General features: G+C 39.0%; 1 protein-coding gene and 2 pseudogenes across 4 annotated transcripts in view; 2 read left to right on the forward strand and 1 right to left on the reverse strand.

Annotated features, from left to right (window-relative positions):
* WNK3 (WNK lysine deficient protein kinase 3) overlaps positions 1–18,666 on the reverse strand; it is a 162,747-nt gene that overhangs the window by 123,717 nt on the left and 20,364 nt on the right. For all 4 annotated transcript variants that reach the window (XM_074323555.1, XM_019710840.2, XM_074323556.1 and 1 more), the window contains exon 2: positions 11,512–12,164. In XM_074323555.1, coding sequence (XP_074179656.1) covers positions 11,512–12,048 — 537 coding nt within the window. In that variant the 5' untranslated portion in view covers positions 12,049–12,164. The remainder of the gene's footprint in view (positions 1–11,511; positions 12,165–18,666) is intronic.
* Positions 1,802–5,109, forward strand: LOC109434104 (group XIIA secretory phospholipase A2; annotated as a pseudogene).
* LOC109434120 (chromatin target of PRMT1 protein) lies at positions 16,088–17,425 on the forward strand (annotated as a pseudogene).

Here is an 18,666-nt window from a genome sequence, read left to right on the forward strand (position 1 = left end):
GGGTGATTGAGAAATGTGGTGATGTTATTTAATGGGAATTTCAGTTTGTAATGATGAAGTTCTGGAGATAGACAATAGTGATGGTTGTACAACAATGTGAATGCACTTAATGCCACTGAATTCTACACTTAAAATGGTTAAAATGGTAAATTTGATGTTATGTACATTGGACACAATAAAAACTTAATTTAAAAATGTGCTAAGGAACTCATACAGTATTTATCTTTCTCTGTCTGACTTATCTCATTTAGCATAATGCCTTCAAGATCTATCCATGTTGTCAGAAATGGAAGGAGTTCCTTCTTTCTCAGAGCTGAATAATATTCGTGTGTGTCATCACATCGTCTTTAACCATTAACTCATTGATGGACACTTAGGTTGTTTTCATAGCTTGGCTATTATGAATAATGCTGCAATGAACATAGATGTGCAGATATCCCTTTGAGATACAAATACGGTATGATATCATTTATATGTGGAATCTAAAAAATAAACTGAAATTGTAAAAACAGAGAAGTAGAATAGTGGTTACCAGGGGCTGGAGGGTAGGGGAATTTGGGAGATGTTGTTTAAGGGTGCAAACTTATAACTGGTAGATAAATAAATTTTGGATATCTAATGTACAACAGAGTGATTATGGTCAACAATGCTGTATGGCAAACTTCTAAGCTGCTAAGAGACTCTATCTTAACTGTTCTCAGCACAAAAAAGAAATGATAATTATGTGACATGATGGAGGTGCTAGCTAACACTGTGGTGGTAATATATTGCAACAGATAAATGTTTTAAATCAACATGATGCACACCTTAAACTTATACAGGGTTATTTGTCAATTGTATAGATCGACTCAATTTTTTAAAAAGGCTTGCAAAGAGTTAAGGTACTCAAAGAACAAAAGCAAGGAATGCTAAACTCAAGAGACCTAAAAACAAGTGTTTATGCTTTTCTGTCAACTTAAGATGACTAATAAGTCCTAAATGTCCCTATAATTAGCTAAAAGTCTTCTACTAGTGATAGGTCAGCAGATCTGCTCTGAAGAATAATGAATAAACTTTGATGCCTTCTGATTAAACTAGTAAATACAAGTCTTTCATTTGCCAAACTAAACTACTCTGCTTTATCCTTTGATCTTATGGTTTAAAAGTAGTCAGCATTAGAAGTAAACAACTTAACAAAGTTGTAAGTGCTGCCCCAGACGTACTGTTAGAGGTAAAGTCCACTAAAAAGGTATGGCCAGAGTCTTCAAAGGTCCACTTCTAATTCAGTGAGTGGAAAGTAAACCTGTCAAAGTAGCACCAAAATCCAGAAGAGAGCTTTCAGCTACTACAGTAATTCTCCTTTAAACACGGACACACACACACTATTGTATTAATGATAACTACTTTGATAAGGTAAGTTTCACACATTGCCAATGAAGAGTTCTTACACAAGAAAGGAATGACGAACCATACATGGCAATGAACAGGGACAACTAAAGGAGTGGACATAGTCAGAAGCCAGGAAAATTACAGTCTACAAAAATGATCCCTAAATCTTACTCTCTCTAGGCAAGGTCACCCTCCAAAAAGCATCAAATATCAATTTTTCAATGTTATAAATGTTAATTTATATGGCTGATAAAGAGGTAAAAAAAATACAAATTTACCAAATAGATTTGGTACTACTATTATAAACTACTCCACACTACTTTAAAAAGAATTAGTCCTTTTATGAATGTTAACTAAACACTTAATCTATTATACTATATGGCATGCTAAAAATGTACACAAAATCTTTCCTGAGACAAGACACAATACCAACATGACTAACCTGCATGTGTATTTCTTCAAGATAAGAAACAATTTATTTCCAAAAGGTAAACTATGGCTTTATCAGCTATGTCTCTTAATGCAAACACCAACAATGAACTACAGAACCAGGTCAGAGGGTATATGGATTTGTTTCTGCAAACATGAAAGAAGGAAGAAATCATCAACAATGTTATAAAAGCTGTATTATTAAATAACTTGTTCAAATAAGGATGAACAGTCTTAAGGCTTCAAAATGGTGCTTAACTTACAAAGCAGTCTATCAATGACTGTTCTGGATAAATACAAAGTTGCTCAGTATTTTATCACTAGCATTTAATGAGCATTCAAACATGTACCACATGTTTTATAAGCATTACCTCTAATCCTCAACATTTTATTTTTCAAGATGACCTGTAGGTACTCAAGATCCATTATGCTGCTCTTTATTTTTTGTATATCAGAAATAATTATTATATTTTTCTTTTTTTAAAAAAGTAAAACACTAAGACTTCAAAATGTTAAGCAGCTTAGTTTGCCCAAGGTATCTGACTAGCACAGGCAACACTGGAACACAGGTCTGCTGAATTCTGAAACCCAAGAACTTTCTAGTTTACCACTCCACCACTCAGAAACAACATTCACAAAAATGTCTATAGATACCTCACTCACAAACCACTTTCCATGGAAAAACAGTGTGCAACCACAGAACTACAGCTGAATGAAACAACACACTAGGGCAATGACAATTTGTAAATAGTAACATCAAAGAATTAATTAAGAAATCATCATATATAAGCCATAGTCTGGCCATATTAGCATGTTAAAGCTTTTAAGGGGTGTCTGGTTAGCTCAGATGGTTAAAGCATGGTGCTGTAAGCAACCAAGGTTGCCGGTTCGATCCCCACATGGGCCACTATGAGCTGCACCCTCCTTAAAAAAAAAAAAAAGAAACAAACAAAAGAAATCAAATTTGTTTAAAATAAAATTCAGCCAGACATCCATCGACTGTTGAATAGAGAAATAAAATATGGTATATGCATATAATGGAAGATTTATTATTTAAAAAAAGCTTTTAGACAGCAATGTATTAATACTAAAGAAAGGTAATCATCAACGGTGGACAAGATAACATATGGAAAGGGGAATGAAACACAGAACCAGGTTCACTTGTCTTCTAGTACCGTTGAACAAAGAGCACCTGAGCATCCAGAACATTTGGTCAGTCTATTGTCTTAGCAGGAGGACACAGAGGAACATCTAGTTCCTTTGTTCTGACTCTGGACTTACCAGGCCAGCTCCTGATTATAATTTAGCTTCCCATGTATGACATGTGATCAAAAAATAAGGTGAATGTTTAAATTTAAAAAAACATATTACAGTAAAAGACACACTGCCCTTAATCCCCCTCAAAATACTCCCCCTCACTTTGAACACACTTATCCCATCGTTCTTGCCACTTTTTGAAGCAGTTCTGGAAGTCCTCTTTCTTGAGTGTCTTTAGTTGCGCAGTCCTGGCTGACTCGATGTCCTGAATCCCTTCAAAACATTTTCCTTTCACGATCATTTTGACTTTGGGAAAGAGCCAGAAGTCGCACAGTGCCAGATCCAGTGAATAAGGTGGATGAGGACACACGTAATGTTTTTATTTGACAGAAATTGCCGTACCAGAAGTGATGTGTGACATAGAGCATTGTCACGACGGAGGATGAAGTAAAGACACTCACGAAAGAGGACTTCCAGGTGTACTTCAGGTACCCAGAATGATGGGATACGTGTGTTCAAACCAAGGGGGAGTATTTTGAGGGGGATTAATGGCAATGTGTCTTTTACTGTAATAATTTTTAAAATTTAAACATTCATTGTATTTTGTGATCACATCTCGTATCTAGCCTACAGATCAACTACAGCATTTGACCTAACAACTATATTCCTCACTCTAAATTAATAAATTTGTGCCTTAGATTTAGGCCTTTAACTTAGATCGAGTCAATCTCCCCAATGTGTCCAACCACCTCTAGACATTGATAAAAGGTTAAGGCCAGACTTTAAACAAAGGCAACCCAACCATGAAACTGTTCCTCAAGCCAAGGAGTGTCCTTAAATGACACCATTAATTAGTACCCCTTGAGTTTCAGCAGTTTAATGCTAAGAACATTATTTTAAATAAGGTCAATTTAAGAAATAATTTGTTCAAAAATGGTTGAAACCATAAAAGAATGATCTGCTCAAATAACCAATGAAGGGGAAATTCTTAAGTCATCTATACAAATGTTTTATATAGATAATTGATGGAATACAAATCCCTGCTCTGCCCACTTGGACAAGTTACTTAATATAGCTAAACATCAGTTTCTAAACCTAAAAATTAATTATCCCTATCTCATGTAACTATTGGGAGGATTAAAAAAATATTCAAATTAAGTACCTGTATAAGTGCTCAATTAATATTAATTTTGATAATGGAAACTGTATACCATTATTAATAACAAGAAATACTAAAGTTCCTCAACAAATTCCCCAATTTTGGGGTTTCTGGAAACTCAACAGTGATACCTAGGAGGAGACCCCATAAAACCAAGAGGTAATTCCAATTAATAAATGTAAAAGGAATTGTGATCATAGAAACATCACCATTGGGCCTGCCAGCCAGGAAGGAGGCATGGGCATGAAGCCTGTAGTGACAGTCTGGCACAGGGCGCCTTCAGGGGCTCCGTCACGGCTCCTGTGACGGGGGGACCCAGGACTGCCCAGCACTGGGTGGAAGCTCCTGGGGCCAACGCTCACTCTCCTCCTCCTGACTGCTGTGCTCAGATGTCTGGAGCCGGCGCAGCCACCGACTGGAGGGCCACCCTGAAGACCATCTGGAATGGCGTTCACAAGACTGACACGTACCCGAACGCCACCTTGAACCTACTGGGAGGCGAGGACAGGATCTGCCAGGATACGAGCAGTGATGGATCTAAGCTTTTCCCATGGTATGGTTATAAAACCTCCCCGCCGAACAGATGTGGCGCTCCACTATTTGGTGTTCATCTTAACATCGGCATCCCTTCCCTGACAAAGGGCTACAACTACCACAACAAGTGCTATGAGACCTGTGGCAAAAGCAAGAACGACTGTGAGGAGAAGTTCCAGTAGTGCTTCTCCAACATCTGCCAAGACGTGCAGAAAACACTGGGACTAGCGCAGCACATTCAGGCATGTGAAACAACAGTGGAGCTCTTGTTTGACAGGGTTACACATTTAGGCTGTAAACCATACCTGGATAGCCAACGAGCCGCCGGTAGGTGTCGCTGCGAAGAAAAAACTGATCTTTAAAAAAGATGCTGATTGTGACAGCCGATGAGGATGGAAGAACATAATCTTTAGCAAAGAACAAATATTCTTACTACATAAAGCTGCCTCATTTCTGTGAAAGGATTATTTTAAGACTTTATTTTGACAAAAAAATCACCATTATAACACCACAGTATACTTATTACAGGCAAGATATACCAGTGGATGCCAAAACAATGGGGGAAAGATTGAGGAGAAACAGATATTTGCAGTCTCAAAGTACTCGCAAGATATTAACCTACAAAGGGAAAATACTAACTTTAGTGTATAGAAAACCTATCAGACACCCCCCAACCAAGTGATCAAGGTTATCATCACCAGAAATCCTTATCAACATCATGTACCCCCTGCTGTGATACACTGAGAACGGTGCATCTTTCATGTGGTATTCTTGCCAAAATCCATAGCCTAAATCTAATGAGAAACCATAAGGCAAACCCAAATTAAGGGATGTTCTACAGAATAACTGAGCAGCACTCTTCAAAAGTTCAAGATCATGAAAAACAAGGAAAGACTAAAGAACTATCACAGATTGAAAGAGACTGAGGGGACATTAACAACTAAATGCAATGTGGGATCCTGGATTGGATCATAGCATTTAAAAAGGACATCAGTAGAAAAACTGGTGAAATCCAAGTAAATTCTGTACTTTAGTTAATAGTATTGTACAAATGATAATTAAGTTTCGATAAATGGTCTCTGGTTAAGATATTAACAGAAGGGAAAACTGAGTGAAGAGCATATAGAAACTTTCTATACTATCTTTGCACTTCTTCTGTTAGTAGCAAATTACCACAGAATAAAAACTTAAAAAGAGAAAACTAAATAGCAAGGAGTGGTATCCCTGACGCCTACTTCTCCCAACCCAACGATTTCCTCCAAACAAACCTATATTTAACAGCCCTTTCATCTGTTTTCACTAATTCCAATCGCCAAACCTCCTTCTTACTCTGAACTCCCTCTAGTTATGCTTTATGGAAATGAAGCTGTATCTGCTTTTTATCCCCGTTAATGTCCCTAGCACTTAGCACAGTTCTGATATATTATAAATACTAAATATTTATTTGTTGGATGAATGGAACAAATGAATGAATGGCAGCTCTGTAATATTATATTCATTTCCTATTGCTATTGTAACAAATTACCACAAATTCGGTGGCTTAAAACAACGCAAATTGGGCGGCCGATTGGTTCAGTGGTTAGAGTGCAGGGTTCAGAACACCAGGGTTGCCGGTTTGATTCCCACATGAGCCAGTGAGCTGCACCCTCCTCAACTAGATTGGAAATAACAGCTTGAGCTTGAAGCTGAGCCGCCAGTTGGTGGCCAGGTGGCTCAGTGGTTAGAGCACGGTGCTCATAACACCAAGGTCACCGGTTCGATTCCTACATGGGCCAGTGAGCTACACCCTCCACAACTAGCTTTAAAACAACGACTTGACATGGAGCTGATGGGTCCTGGAAAAACACAGTTCCCCAATATTCCCCAATTTAAAAAAAACAAACACAGAAATTTATTATTACCTCCCAGTTGTGGAGATCAGAAGTCCAAAATGACTCTCACTAGACTAAAGGTGTTGGCAAGGCTGTGTTCCTACTGGATGCTGTAGGTAAGAATCTTGTTTCCTTACCTTTTCTAGCTTTCAGAGGTTGCCCACATTCCTTGGATCACTCCAACCTGTTTTCAATCATCAGATCTCCTTTGGACTATGGCTATCCTTCCTCTCTCTCATAAGTACCCATGTAATTACACTGGGCCTACCCAGATAATCCAGGATAATCAACCAATCACAAGATCTTCAATCGCACCTGCAAAGTCCTTTTTGCAGGTAACGTATTCATAGGTTCCAGGGATAAGTACAGGGACATCTTTGTGGTGCAATTATTCAGCCTACTATACGTATCAATTTTTTATCTATCAAGCAGATAGTTAGCTCAAAACTAGCTCATGGAAGTAACTGGAAAAATGAGTATTTCTCAGACCAAGTCTGTCTCCCGTCACTCACCCTTTCTCATTTTATGAAAGCATCTGCCTTTGGTTTATACTTAATAAAGTCATTTGACTAGTTTTTAAACAGATACTAGAACATACATATTTAAGCAAACTTTATCCCTCCTCCCTTAAATGTAATCATTCTTCGCCCATGAAAGTATTCCACTTTGAGGGCTGGGTCTGATGAAGATGATGGGAAATCAAACTTTACAACACTATTTGGGGTGTGGCTATATGTAATGAAGCATTTTCTTGTGTGACTCAAACAGAATCTGGAAACATTTCCAAGAGGATCATAACAAAAATACTTTTAGAGCAAAATATCCCAGAGTGAATACTTTGGACAAAAATATTTATTCAGAAACAGAAATTCTAGCATGTATTTTTAATTACTTTTTCCTTCATTGGAAACTCAGCGGTTTTCACATTATCATCTAATTTTAATTTCACAATTAAATGCAAAGCTGATGTCTAAAAATACACTTCTCCCCAAAGTATTTTTAGATGATACATGAAAACAAAATGGAAACAAGTTTCTCCACAATTTTGATAGAAGCTTTAGGTGTAGAAGTATAGATTTTTAAGCTGTTCCTTCTATTGCATTGCTTTGAATACATTCACTACAATGAAAGTGTACTAGAATGCTCACTCACTCAACATGTCAACCTGCTACAATTTTGTCTTTTTTTAATCTTTCTGTTCAGTGCCATTTTAGTTCAGTTCAGAGACTATAGCTAGATCTGTTACATGTCTAGTTAGATGCTACTTAAAGGAGGCCTGTTTAATTACCCTGAGAAGCAAATAATCACATATCTGATCCACTGTGAAGCTTATCACAAGCACACTCAAATACAGTTTAGAAACAATCAAACAACAAAAATTTTCAGACATCAATGATGTTCTTCATTTGGAAAATAGCCCCACTATATGAAAACAGTTCCATCAAGAAAACAAATGAAAAATGTACTAGTGGAAATATGTTTCCAAGTTGTAACAAAGCAAAAACTGGTTATGTTTCCATGTGTAAAAGCTGAATGCTGCTAATTCTGAAGTTGTTAGTGGAGGAGGAAACTATTACAAACTCTTATGATTGACTCCTTCTAAGAGTTGCTAAAACAGACCTTTAAGTAACATCTGACCAGGTATTTCAACATCATGAACTAAAATAAACAGTCTTCTAAACAGAAATTATGACTTATAGCCCTCACTCACTCACAGTAAATTACCAATTTAACAAGGTATTACCAAGGAATATACCAAGTTCTTTACAAAGAACAATAGGACAAAGTCTTTCTACTAATGCATAAAAAAATGAAGTTATAGAAACCATAAATATGACAAACTGTTGAAATGCATTATGGCCAAATCCGAAATCTGACCTACACCATCAAAGGGTTTGTTGGTTTATTGGTTTGTTTGTTTGTTTTTAACATCCTCAAAGTCAAAAATCAGCAGTAAAATCTTTCCCGGTTCACTGCACCGCCATGAGGTCAATGTATTCTAAACAAATGGATAGTGTTTTTCAGAATTGTTACACAAGGCTTAAATATCCTCAATGGGGGGAAATGCCATCAAGAAAAACAAATATAAAAACCTTTTGTTGAGCTGTGAATTTCAAATCCAACACACAAAAAAATAAAATTTTAGAAAGAAAAGAACTTCCTAATTTCAGGGGAGGAGACTAAGCAAGAGGTGGTATGAATATTGTTTACATATTTTAATAATGTTAATAAATAAAAAATACACATCAAATTGATAACAAAAGTATTGCCAGCAATTTTATATATTACACATATATAAACAAAGATTGGAAAAGAATCTAGAATAATTGAAACATTCAAACTGCTCACTGGGATGTTATATAATAAAGAAGTAAGAATTTATGGAAAAAATACGATAAATTGTCCATTACAAACTGCATAACACAGGAAGGTAATTCGAAGATGATGCCCTTATCCTTCTGGGATTCTAAATAAGTTACTTTTCCTTAATTCCAAATATGCAAAAAATGAATTACATCAATTAATTTCATTAATTCTGACATTCCTTTCAGAATAGAAAATTGTCATTGTTGATCTCTGCGTAGATTAAAATGTACTTTATGTAATTTACAACATTTGCTCCACATGAGAGTCCCAAATCCAGCCACGTATCCAATTACCTGGGGAACATTTTAGAAATAAGTTCCTGTGCCCCTGTATCCTGGAGATTTCGATCGATTTGGAAAGTCTAGAGTGAATGCCAGGAATCAGTATATATAATATGAAGCTCATGTTAGTGTATTAAGAAAATTCCTCCTCTAATTTCAGCTAGTTCTTGGAACGGGTCCCTTCTTTCAGTGCTTTTCAAACTCTGCTGCACAGACAAACCACCTGCAGATGTTACTAAGAGGCAGATTCTGATTCAGTAGGTCTCGGATAAAGCCTAGGAACATGCAGTTCCAATAAGCTCCCAGGTGATGTCCATGCGGCTCGTACAGAGACCACACTTTGCATAGTAAGATGTTATGGGATCTTTGAATCTTTCCACAGGTGAGTGATAGAAGGAAGTTGCTATCACTAGAATATTTTCTTCAAGTTTTACCTAAACATCCTTAGCGTGGCTACAGTACACAATTTGCAAAATACTTGACACATCTTTACTATGTAACCTACTACCAAGAGAATGGAAATTATTCCCCCATATACAGAGTATCACTTAAAGATGAGAGTTAACAAAGTCACAATGCAGAGATGAAATTAAAATTTACATAATTTTCAATATACATACAAGGATGTTGACCACAACCATGGTTATAATAGTGAAATATTGGAGAAAAATCTAGATGTCCAATAATAGAGGACTAAGTAACTTAAAAGGGCATCTTTTAAAATAATGATGTAAACGTACAATTATTGGTAATGAAAAGATGTTCGTGGTAAGTTAAAGAAAAGTTTGTAAAACCTTATAGTATGATTCCATTTTGTGTGTGTGTGGGGGGAACATGCAGTCAGATATACATTTATGCAAAAGAAAGAGTCCAGTAAGGTACATAACTAAATTGTTTAAAGCATCCTCAAAGTAGTGGAATTTCAGGTGGTTTTGACGTTTATTTGCTTGCATTATCTAATATTTCTACTGCAACACAGACCTTACAAAATTCTTAAAGGGGAAAAAGAGGGTGAGAAGAAAATCAGACAAACCCCACACCTGCATACACCTTTCAAGTACTTGAAGGGCTTGAATGTGCTACTAAGTAACTTGCATTTCAAAGAGTCATTAAGGGACTTCCTACACTTTGAAAGCATGTTAAAAATCAGTCTGCCTCCCACCCAGATTTACTGAATCTGAATCAATGACAATAAGCTCCAGAAACTGCATAAGAAGCACACACTGACTTTTACAAATAGCAAAGTTTGGAAACCATACTGTTAGCAAAAGGCTTCCTAGAAATGCAGGGACTTAGACTAAATTTCAACCTATCTAAATGGCAATCTATGGCATATTCAGAATGGGTGGAATCAGAATACAAACATACACACCTACAGGCACAGAGACCACTGGAATTTGAACAACAACAACCTATTGGCTTTATTCAATATTAATTTTAAGCATCTCATGTGAACACTGACCATTTCCTTTGAGCTGATTGAGATCACAAAGGATTTCCTTATATTTGACCTATATCTGTCTGAGACTATTCTTATTACAAATCTTTCTGTGATGTTCTATCCCCATTTAGTCCTTCATTAGTTAAAAGTCCACATAAATATCTATTATGGAACCAAATACCTAAGTGATTCAACTATTGTCCTGTTGTTTTCATTTCTCCTTTTAAAACACATTCCAGCTGACTAACCTCAGTATATTCTGATTATTTCTTCCACAGATCCTCTTTGAGGTAAACTCAAAGGCATTGGGGAGTTTATATTAATACAAGTACTCAATCAAGAAAAGTACTTCCTGTTCTAAAAAACAGTACACGAATCCCCAAAAAATGGTTGAAAGAAAAAGAGAAAAGGGAGACATCACACAGAATATATCCCTAACATATCACACTCTCAAGTATTTATTATAACAATCAACTCACAAGGCATAAATTTATTAAAAGTTTTCAAAATGAGACATTAAGAATTTCAGGAATTTCCTAACGTTAATAAATTAAGAGCTTTTCCCCAAGGAAAGCCACAATAGAGTTTTTCCCCCCTCAAACCAAAGGGGGAAAATAACAGAAGAAAAAAAAGATTGGCATAAGCTCCTGAGAATCTAGGAAAGGAGCATAATTATAGGGAGGTGGGGGGGGTCAAGCCCTTCATTTTATTTTAATCCGTTATACATTTTAATCCTAGATGACTCAGATGGCTAGGTCAGCTAAAACTGGAATTTATTAAAACCAAAAAAGATTATATACCCACCTGCAGCTCGCACCAAGCAACCTCAACCCATGTTTCAGTGTCCAGTCCTTTATATACTGTTTTAAATGCTCCTCTTCCTAGCTCTATGTCAAATTTCAGGAACCTGCCACTAGGAGAAGTAGCTACAGCTTTCATTTCTGCTTCTTCTTCCATTTCCTTTTCATTTTTCTCCTTGAAACAATCTTTTGAGGATTCGGAAGTTGCCTTTGAACATTGTGCATATTTAACTTCTTGTCCACCTCTCAACACATTTGTAGGATGTTTTTCTACTCTTGGAATATTTGTTGCAGTCTTTATTCTCTCATCTTTGGAGGAAGAATCAACAACTTTGTCATCTTCTGTCATCTCAACACTCTTTCGGAAGAATCTCTTCCTTTCTGTAGTTTCTCCAGAAGCAGAGAAGGTACCGTCTTTTTCCTTCAGTCTAGCTTCCACTGTCAAAGTTGCTGCCACCTGATGAACTCTGTTCTCCAATGAAACTCCATCAGGTTTCTCAGAATCTTCTGTGCTAGCTGGCTCCCCTGAATCAGTAGCCATTGTTGTTAAGGTTGGCACTAAATTTTTTCCTGTTCTACTCTTCAGTCCAATTACATATCAGGTATCAGAATTATCAGAATGGACTTCCTTTTATGTGGTCATGTTTCCATAGTAACCTGAAGGGGGGGAAAAAGGGATATTTTTAAATCACCCCACAAAGGAAATCATTAAGGAGCAAACAAATCACCTGATTGTTTAATCCATTTTTTCTTAATAATAAGTTTGTTCTTTTTTGTGTCCAATCTTAGCAACCAGCAGACTCCAGGGACTGTGTCTTATCTTGTTTACCACTGTAGTCCTCAGTGCCTAGCAGGTTACTTGGTATATAGCTCAGTAAGTCTTCATGTTGCATGAAAGTTGGTTAGGAATCTAGTTCTCAGCCTCATCTATCAGTGCATCATATTTAAAACAAGTAACCAAACCCTGAGTTCACTTACCTACTAGGTAACACACAATTAGGCAAAACAAGTACATAATTTCTCAGTAGGTGGTTTTTGTCTCAACTTCTGGAATTAATGATAGTGTTTTTTTTTATTGTGGTAAAATATATGTAATATCAAATTTACTATTTTAATCATTTTTAAGTATACAAGTCAGTGGCATTAAGTACATCCACAATGTTCTACAATCACCACAATCCATTTCCAGAACTTTTCATCATCCCAAACAGAAATTCCGTACCCACTGAACAATAACTCTCAATCTCCTCAGCCCCTAGTAATCTCTATTCTATTTTCTGTGAATTTGCTTATTCTAGGTAACTTATGCAAGTGTAATCATACAATATTTGCCCCTTTGAGTCTGGCTTATTTCACTTGACATATGTTTTCAAGGTTCATTGATGTTATGGCATGTATCAGAATTTCATTCCTTTTTAATGTTGAACAATATTCCAGTTTATGTATATACCACATTTTGTTTATCCATTCATGGACTGGGTTGTTTCTACCTTTTCAAATTGTGAATAAACTACTGTCATTAACACACTATAATACTAAAAAAAATGGCAAGAAAGACTTTAAAAATATACATCCTCTTGAACCAGCAATTCCACTTATAGGAACTTGCCCTAGAAAATAGTCAAGAATCTATGCAAAGATTTAATCATAAAAACATTCATATAGCACTTATAATTTAGAAAAAATGTAACTAAACATAAGCCCAATAGGGAATTAAATATCTCAAAATGAGATAGGATACAGCATTTTAAACAACCACTAGTTTTTAGTGAGATGAAAAGATATTCCCTACATACAAGTATTATATGGTTAAATGAAATATATAAAACGAGCTTACATACATACACACACACGATATTAATTCTGAATGGTGAAATTATAGACTTTTTCTCTCTTTCTGCTTTTCTGTATGCTCTAAAACTTTCCACAAAGATGTGAAATATATAGGGAAAAGGTTTTTCAAATGAATTATCACACCACCAATAAGAAAATTCTTCTCTTCTCACAACAAACACACTTCACAAAGTTAAGCCTGTATACCTGTTATTGTGTTATGTGCCTTAGAAGGCACAATTTGTCATGTCAAAAAAATACACAGAAATATCAAATTTGAAAAACTGAAGGAAAATAACTCTTAACTAAAACAAACAAAATGCGGAGAAATACCCCAAATTGTCCAACACATTCAACACAATTCCTATCTACACCACAGCTGGTTTCCTTGCAGAAATTATCAAGCTGATCCTAAAAGTCATATGAAACTTCGAAGAACCCAGAATAGCCAAAGGCAAAACAATCCTGAAAAAGAATGAAGTTGGAAGACTCACATTTCCCAATTTTAAAACCTACCACAACGTTACAGTATTAAGACAGTGTGTGGTACTAGCATAAGGACAGATGTATAGATAAATGGAATAAAAATAGAGAATCCAGAAATAAACCCACATTTATGGTCACTTGGTTTTTCAACAAGGGTACCAAAACAATTCAATTGAGAAAGAACACTCTTCAACAAATGGTGCTGGGACAACTGGATATCTATATGCAAAATAATGAAGTTAGATGCTCTAAGGAAAGCTTACTGAAAAAGACACTAGGACTGAATCTCACAGAAAGAAAATTAGCTGATCCAAGCAGAGGGAAGATCACAAGCAAAGTCATGAAATAGCAATGGAGTAAGTGTATGAGTGGTACCATAAACAATTTACTCGAATATTATTATAGAAACAGGCAGATGAGAACAGAGTCAGTCACCAAGGAATTCTATACCATATTATATAAAATATGACCAGTTAGACAACTACTGTAATAATTCAGGAACGAGATACTGAAGTTTGAATGAAAACATTGGCAAGAGGGATAGAGTCAAGATATATTAAAGAAGTACTAAATTTAAGATTTACTGCCTAAACGAGTATGATTATAAGGGGAAAGAAAAACATCTATGATAACGCCAAGAAATTTGCCTATCAGATGACATTACTAGGACATAGCTGTGTTAATACCAGAGCTAAGAATTACAGTCATGCTGGAATTACAATGACCGTTCAGTCAAGGATGGACCACATATATGCAGGTGATATTACTACATAGTCTAGATGTGCAGCAGGCTACATATACCATTTAAATTTGTATAAGTACACCCTATGATGTACACACAATGATAGAATTGCCTAACAATGCATTTTTCAGAACATATCCCTGTTGTTTAGTGGCACATGACTGTAAACTAAGGACTCACAAAGCACTCTAAGAGGTTACATTGCCAAACCAAAATACTTTGAAAGTTACTTAATAAGACTAGCATTGCCTGAAAGTAAGAAAAGGTGACTAACAGCACCTCATTTAGGTGGAGATTTTTTCTTTTAAGTTAGTTTGACACAATTTAGACTTGGAAAAAACTTCAAAAATATATAAAGAGGGCCAGCCCGGTGGCTCAGGCGGTTGGAGCTCCATGTTCCTAACGCTGGAGGCTGCCAGTTCAAATCCCACATGGGCCAGTGGGCTCTCAACCACAAGATTGCCGGTTCGATTCTTCGACTCCCACAAGGGATGCTGGGCTCTGCCCCCCGGCAACTAAGATTGAACACAGCACCTTGAGCTGAGTAGCCACTGAGCTCCCAGATGGCTCAGTTGGTCGGAGAGCGTACTGTCGGCCACAAGGTTGCCGGTTGGACTACCACAAGGGATGGTGGGCTGCGCCCCCTGCAACTAACAACGGCAACTGGACCTGGAGATGAGCTGCACCCTCCACAACTAAGATTGAAAGGACAACTTGACCTGGAAAAAATCCTGGAAGTACACACTGTTCCCCAATAAAGTCCTGTTCCCCTCCCCTCCAAAAAAAGAAGAATATACAAAGAATCCAAATACACCCTTCACTCCATTCCCTAAATATTAACATTTTAGGCAAGATATTCTTAAGTATTACTCACTTCACTTAATTAAAGGTCAGTTATTCAGAAACCTCAAGAGCAGAGATCTATAAGTACAACAAAAGGACTTCTAAGCTGACAAAAACAGGTAAAAATCAGAGAAAAAAAAAGCCTTCAAAAATTTAACTGCAGTACCTCTTTTAAAAAGTAAAATATTACCAAAACTCTAATATAAAAATAGAAGGGCAAGCAGTGCTGCTCTAATGCTCTAATAATTTTAACATGTTTGGTCACCTGGTTTCCCAAAATATAAGATAAGCAGTGACAAATAAGAGGAATAGGGAAAGGAGCATTCCCTCAGTCTTTTAAAAACCAGCCCTAAGACAAAAAATATTACCAGAGTGGCAGCCATTTTGTTAGGACTCCAAGCTGGAGTTGGTGGCAGCGGCTGTGGTGGCACAGACAAGACAGGAAGGGGCAGGCCAGGCAAGGAGGCGGACCCGCTCACCAGCCAGCCAGCCAATAACAACAAACTAATCTAGCAATCTACCACTTACCCATCTAACCAGCCGCCCACCAAATTAACCCCAGTCCCTCTACCGTCAACCCTGGTTCGGCTGGGCCCCTGGCCCACCTGCTGCAGCTGCGGTGGCAGCCCCGGGAGGAGAATTGGCATCCTTTTCCTTCGATTACTGGGATTTGAAGATGGTGGCACTGTCAGCAGTGAAAGTTGTGCTAAAAAAATGCCACCAAAATGTCTCTAAATGACCACTTTACTAATACAATGGTACCTTAGTTTTCTAACATAATCCGTCCCAGAAGAACGTTCAAGTTCTGAAACGTTTGAAAACAGCCGACAGCAAGGCCTCAGGATCTTGCACTCAGCAGAAGCCGCGTGACATGTTCAAGTTCCGAGGCATGTTTGAAAAACTGAAGCATTTACTTCTGGGTTTACGGCGTTTGTAAACTGAAATGTTCATCAACGGAGACGTTCAAAAACCGAGGTACTACTGTGTGCTGAAGAACAAAAAGCTGATGTCAGTGAATATTTGGGCTTAGATGCAGCAACAGCAGCAGCTAGTCAGTGCCAGAAACCGACCACTGGCCCAGAAGATGGAGTATAGACCCTCTGTCTAGGCAGCATTAAAACTTAAACAGAGGGGCCAACCTGGTGCCTCCGGTGGTTGGAGCTCCGTGCTCCTAGCCGAAGGCTGCCAGTTCGATTCCTACATGGGCCAGTGGGCTCTCAACCACAAAGTTGCCCGTTCGACTCCTTGACTCCCACAAGGGATGGTGGGCTCTGTCCCCTGCAACTAAGATTGAACACAGCCCCTTGAGCTGAGCTGCCGCTGAGCTCCCGGATGGCTCAGTTGGTTGGAGAGCATCCTGTCGGCCACAAGGTTGCCAGCTGGACTACCACAAGGGATGGTGGGCTGCGTCCCCTGCAACTAACAACGGCAACTGGACCTGGAGCGGAGCTGCACCCTCCACAACTAAGACTGAAAGGACAACAACTTGAAGCTGAAAGGCACCCTCCACAACTAAGATTGAAAGGACAACAAAATGACTTGGAAAAAATCCTGGAAGTACACACTGTTCCCCAATAAAGTCCTGTTCCCCTTCCCCAATAGTCTTTAAAAAAAGGAGAAAAAAAAACTTAAACAGAGCTTAAAGCAGCACCTGGGTAAGAGTTAACATCCAAACACAGCTAGGCCTGCACGTAGGGGCCCTGCCTGGGGAGCCATCCGAGGACGAGACCTGCCCACAATCCAGAGAGGCTTGCCCAAAGGAGGACTACATGGGGGACGTGCCACGAGAACCCTACTTAGGGGCAGGATGTTGTTCCGAGGTCCGGGTATGATAGGTCGGGGAAGAGAGGGCTTTGGAGGCTGAAGCCGAGGCTGTGGACAAGGGGGAGGTACCCTTGCTCGCCCTGTACTGACCAAGGAGCAGCTGGACAACCAATTGGATGCGTGCATATCAAAACCGAAAGATCACCTGGATGCCTACATGGCACACACAGATCCTGAGGCCAATAATTGAAGACTGTCTGCCCTCCTGTGAGAGACTCGTTAAAGTTACCCGTCTATAAATAACCTAGAAATGAACCCAATTGCTGGAAGAACCTACCACGATAGGTTGTGGACTTATTTCCCACCAGTTTGTGCATTTAGTGTGTTCCTTTTACATTTTGATACTATGTTGTATGAAAACCTTTTTTCCTCTGACTTGGTGTCATGCAGGAGACCCTGCTCGCTGCGCCATTTGTCGTGCGGGGTGGCCTGCAGTGTTTCCTGTCCCGCTCCCCACATAAGAAAGCAGGACACGGTGAGGCCAAAAAGGAACACCCACGGAGCCATAGGTAGGTGAGTGTGGGGGCAGAGCCCCAGAAAGTAGTTTCCAGGCTCTCAGGCTCTCATAGACAGGTGCTGGCTCAGGTAGTAAATGGCCATCAACTGTGATTGCATGGCCATCAGCTGTGGCTAGTTGGCCATCAGCTGTAACCAGTGAGCCATTGGCCACTAATATAACTGCTGTGGCTACGCTGGCAGAAAATGGGGGCTGGCAAGAAGATGGTGGCTGGGCTGGCAAGCTGTGGAGTATGGCAGAGTGTGGATTGCAGATTCTGTGGCTCCTGCTTCCTGTGTCTCCAACCCAGCTGCCAGTGAGAATATAGTGGTATGACTCCCCTACCTATGGCTCCGTGGGTGTTCCTTTTTGGCCTCACCATGTCCTGCGTTCTTGTGTGGGGAGCGGGAGCTGAGACTCCGCAGGTCGCCCTGCACAACAAATGGCGCAGCGAGCAGGGTCCCCCGCATGACAGGGAGTCACACCACTATAGTCTCACTGGCGGCTGGGTTGGAGACACAGGAAACAGAAGCCACACAATTCTCAACCCTCACTGCGCCACTTGCAGGCTCCGCCACCATCTTCTTGCTAGCCCCCATTTTTCTGCCATAGTAGTTGTATTGGTGGCCATTGGCTCACTGGTTACAGCTGACGGCCAACTAGCCACAGCTGATGGCCATTCAATCACAGTTGATGACCATTTACTACCTGAGCCAGCACCTTTCCATGTGAGGCCGGGAGCCTGGAAACTGCTTTCTGGGGCTCTGTCCCCACACTCCACCCCTACAGGCTCTCGCCTCACAATCTACGCGACAAGCATCTTCCGCAAGGGGCCCTGTGCGAGGAGCCCGGAGGTGAATGCAATATCCTGGACACAGCCAGGCTCTCTGGGCACAGCCAGGGTTTCTCAGGGCACCACCAATGCTTCTGGGCAC

The sequence above is a fragment of the Rhinolophus sinicus genome, chromosome X (assembly GCF_036562045.2).
Source record: "Rhinolophus sinicus isolate RSC01 chromosome X, ASM3656204v1, whole genome shotgun sequence".
Taxonomy (NCBI): domain Eukaryota; kingdom Metazoa; phylum Chordata; class Mammalia; order Chiroptera; family Rhinolophidae; genus Rhinolophus; species Rhinolophus sinicus.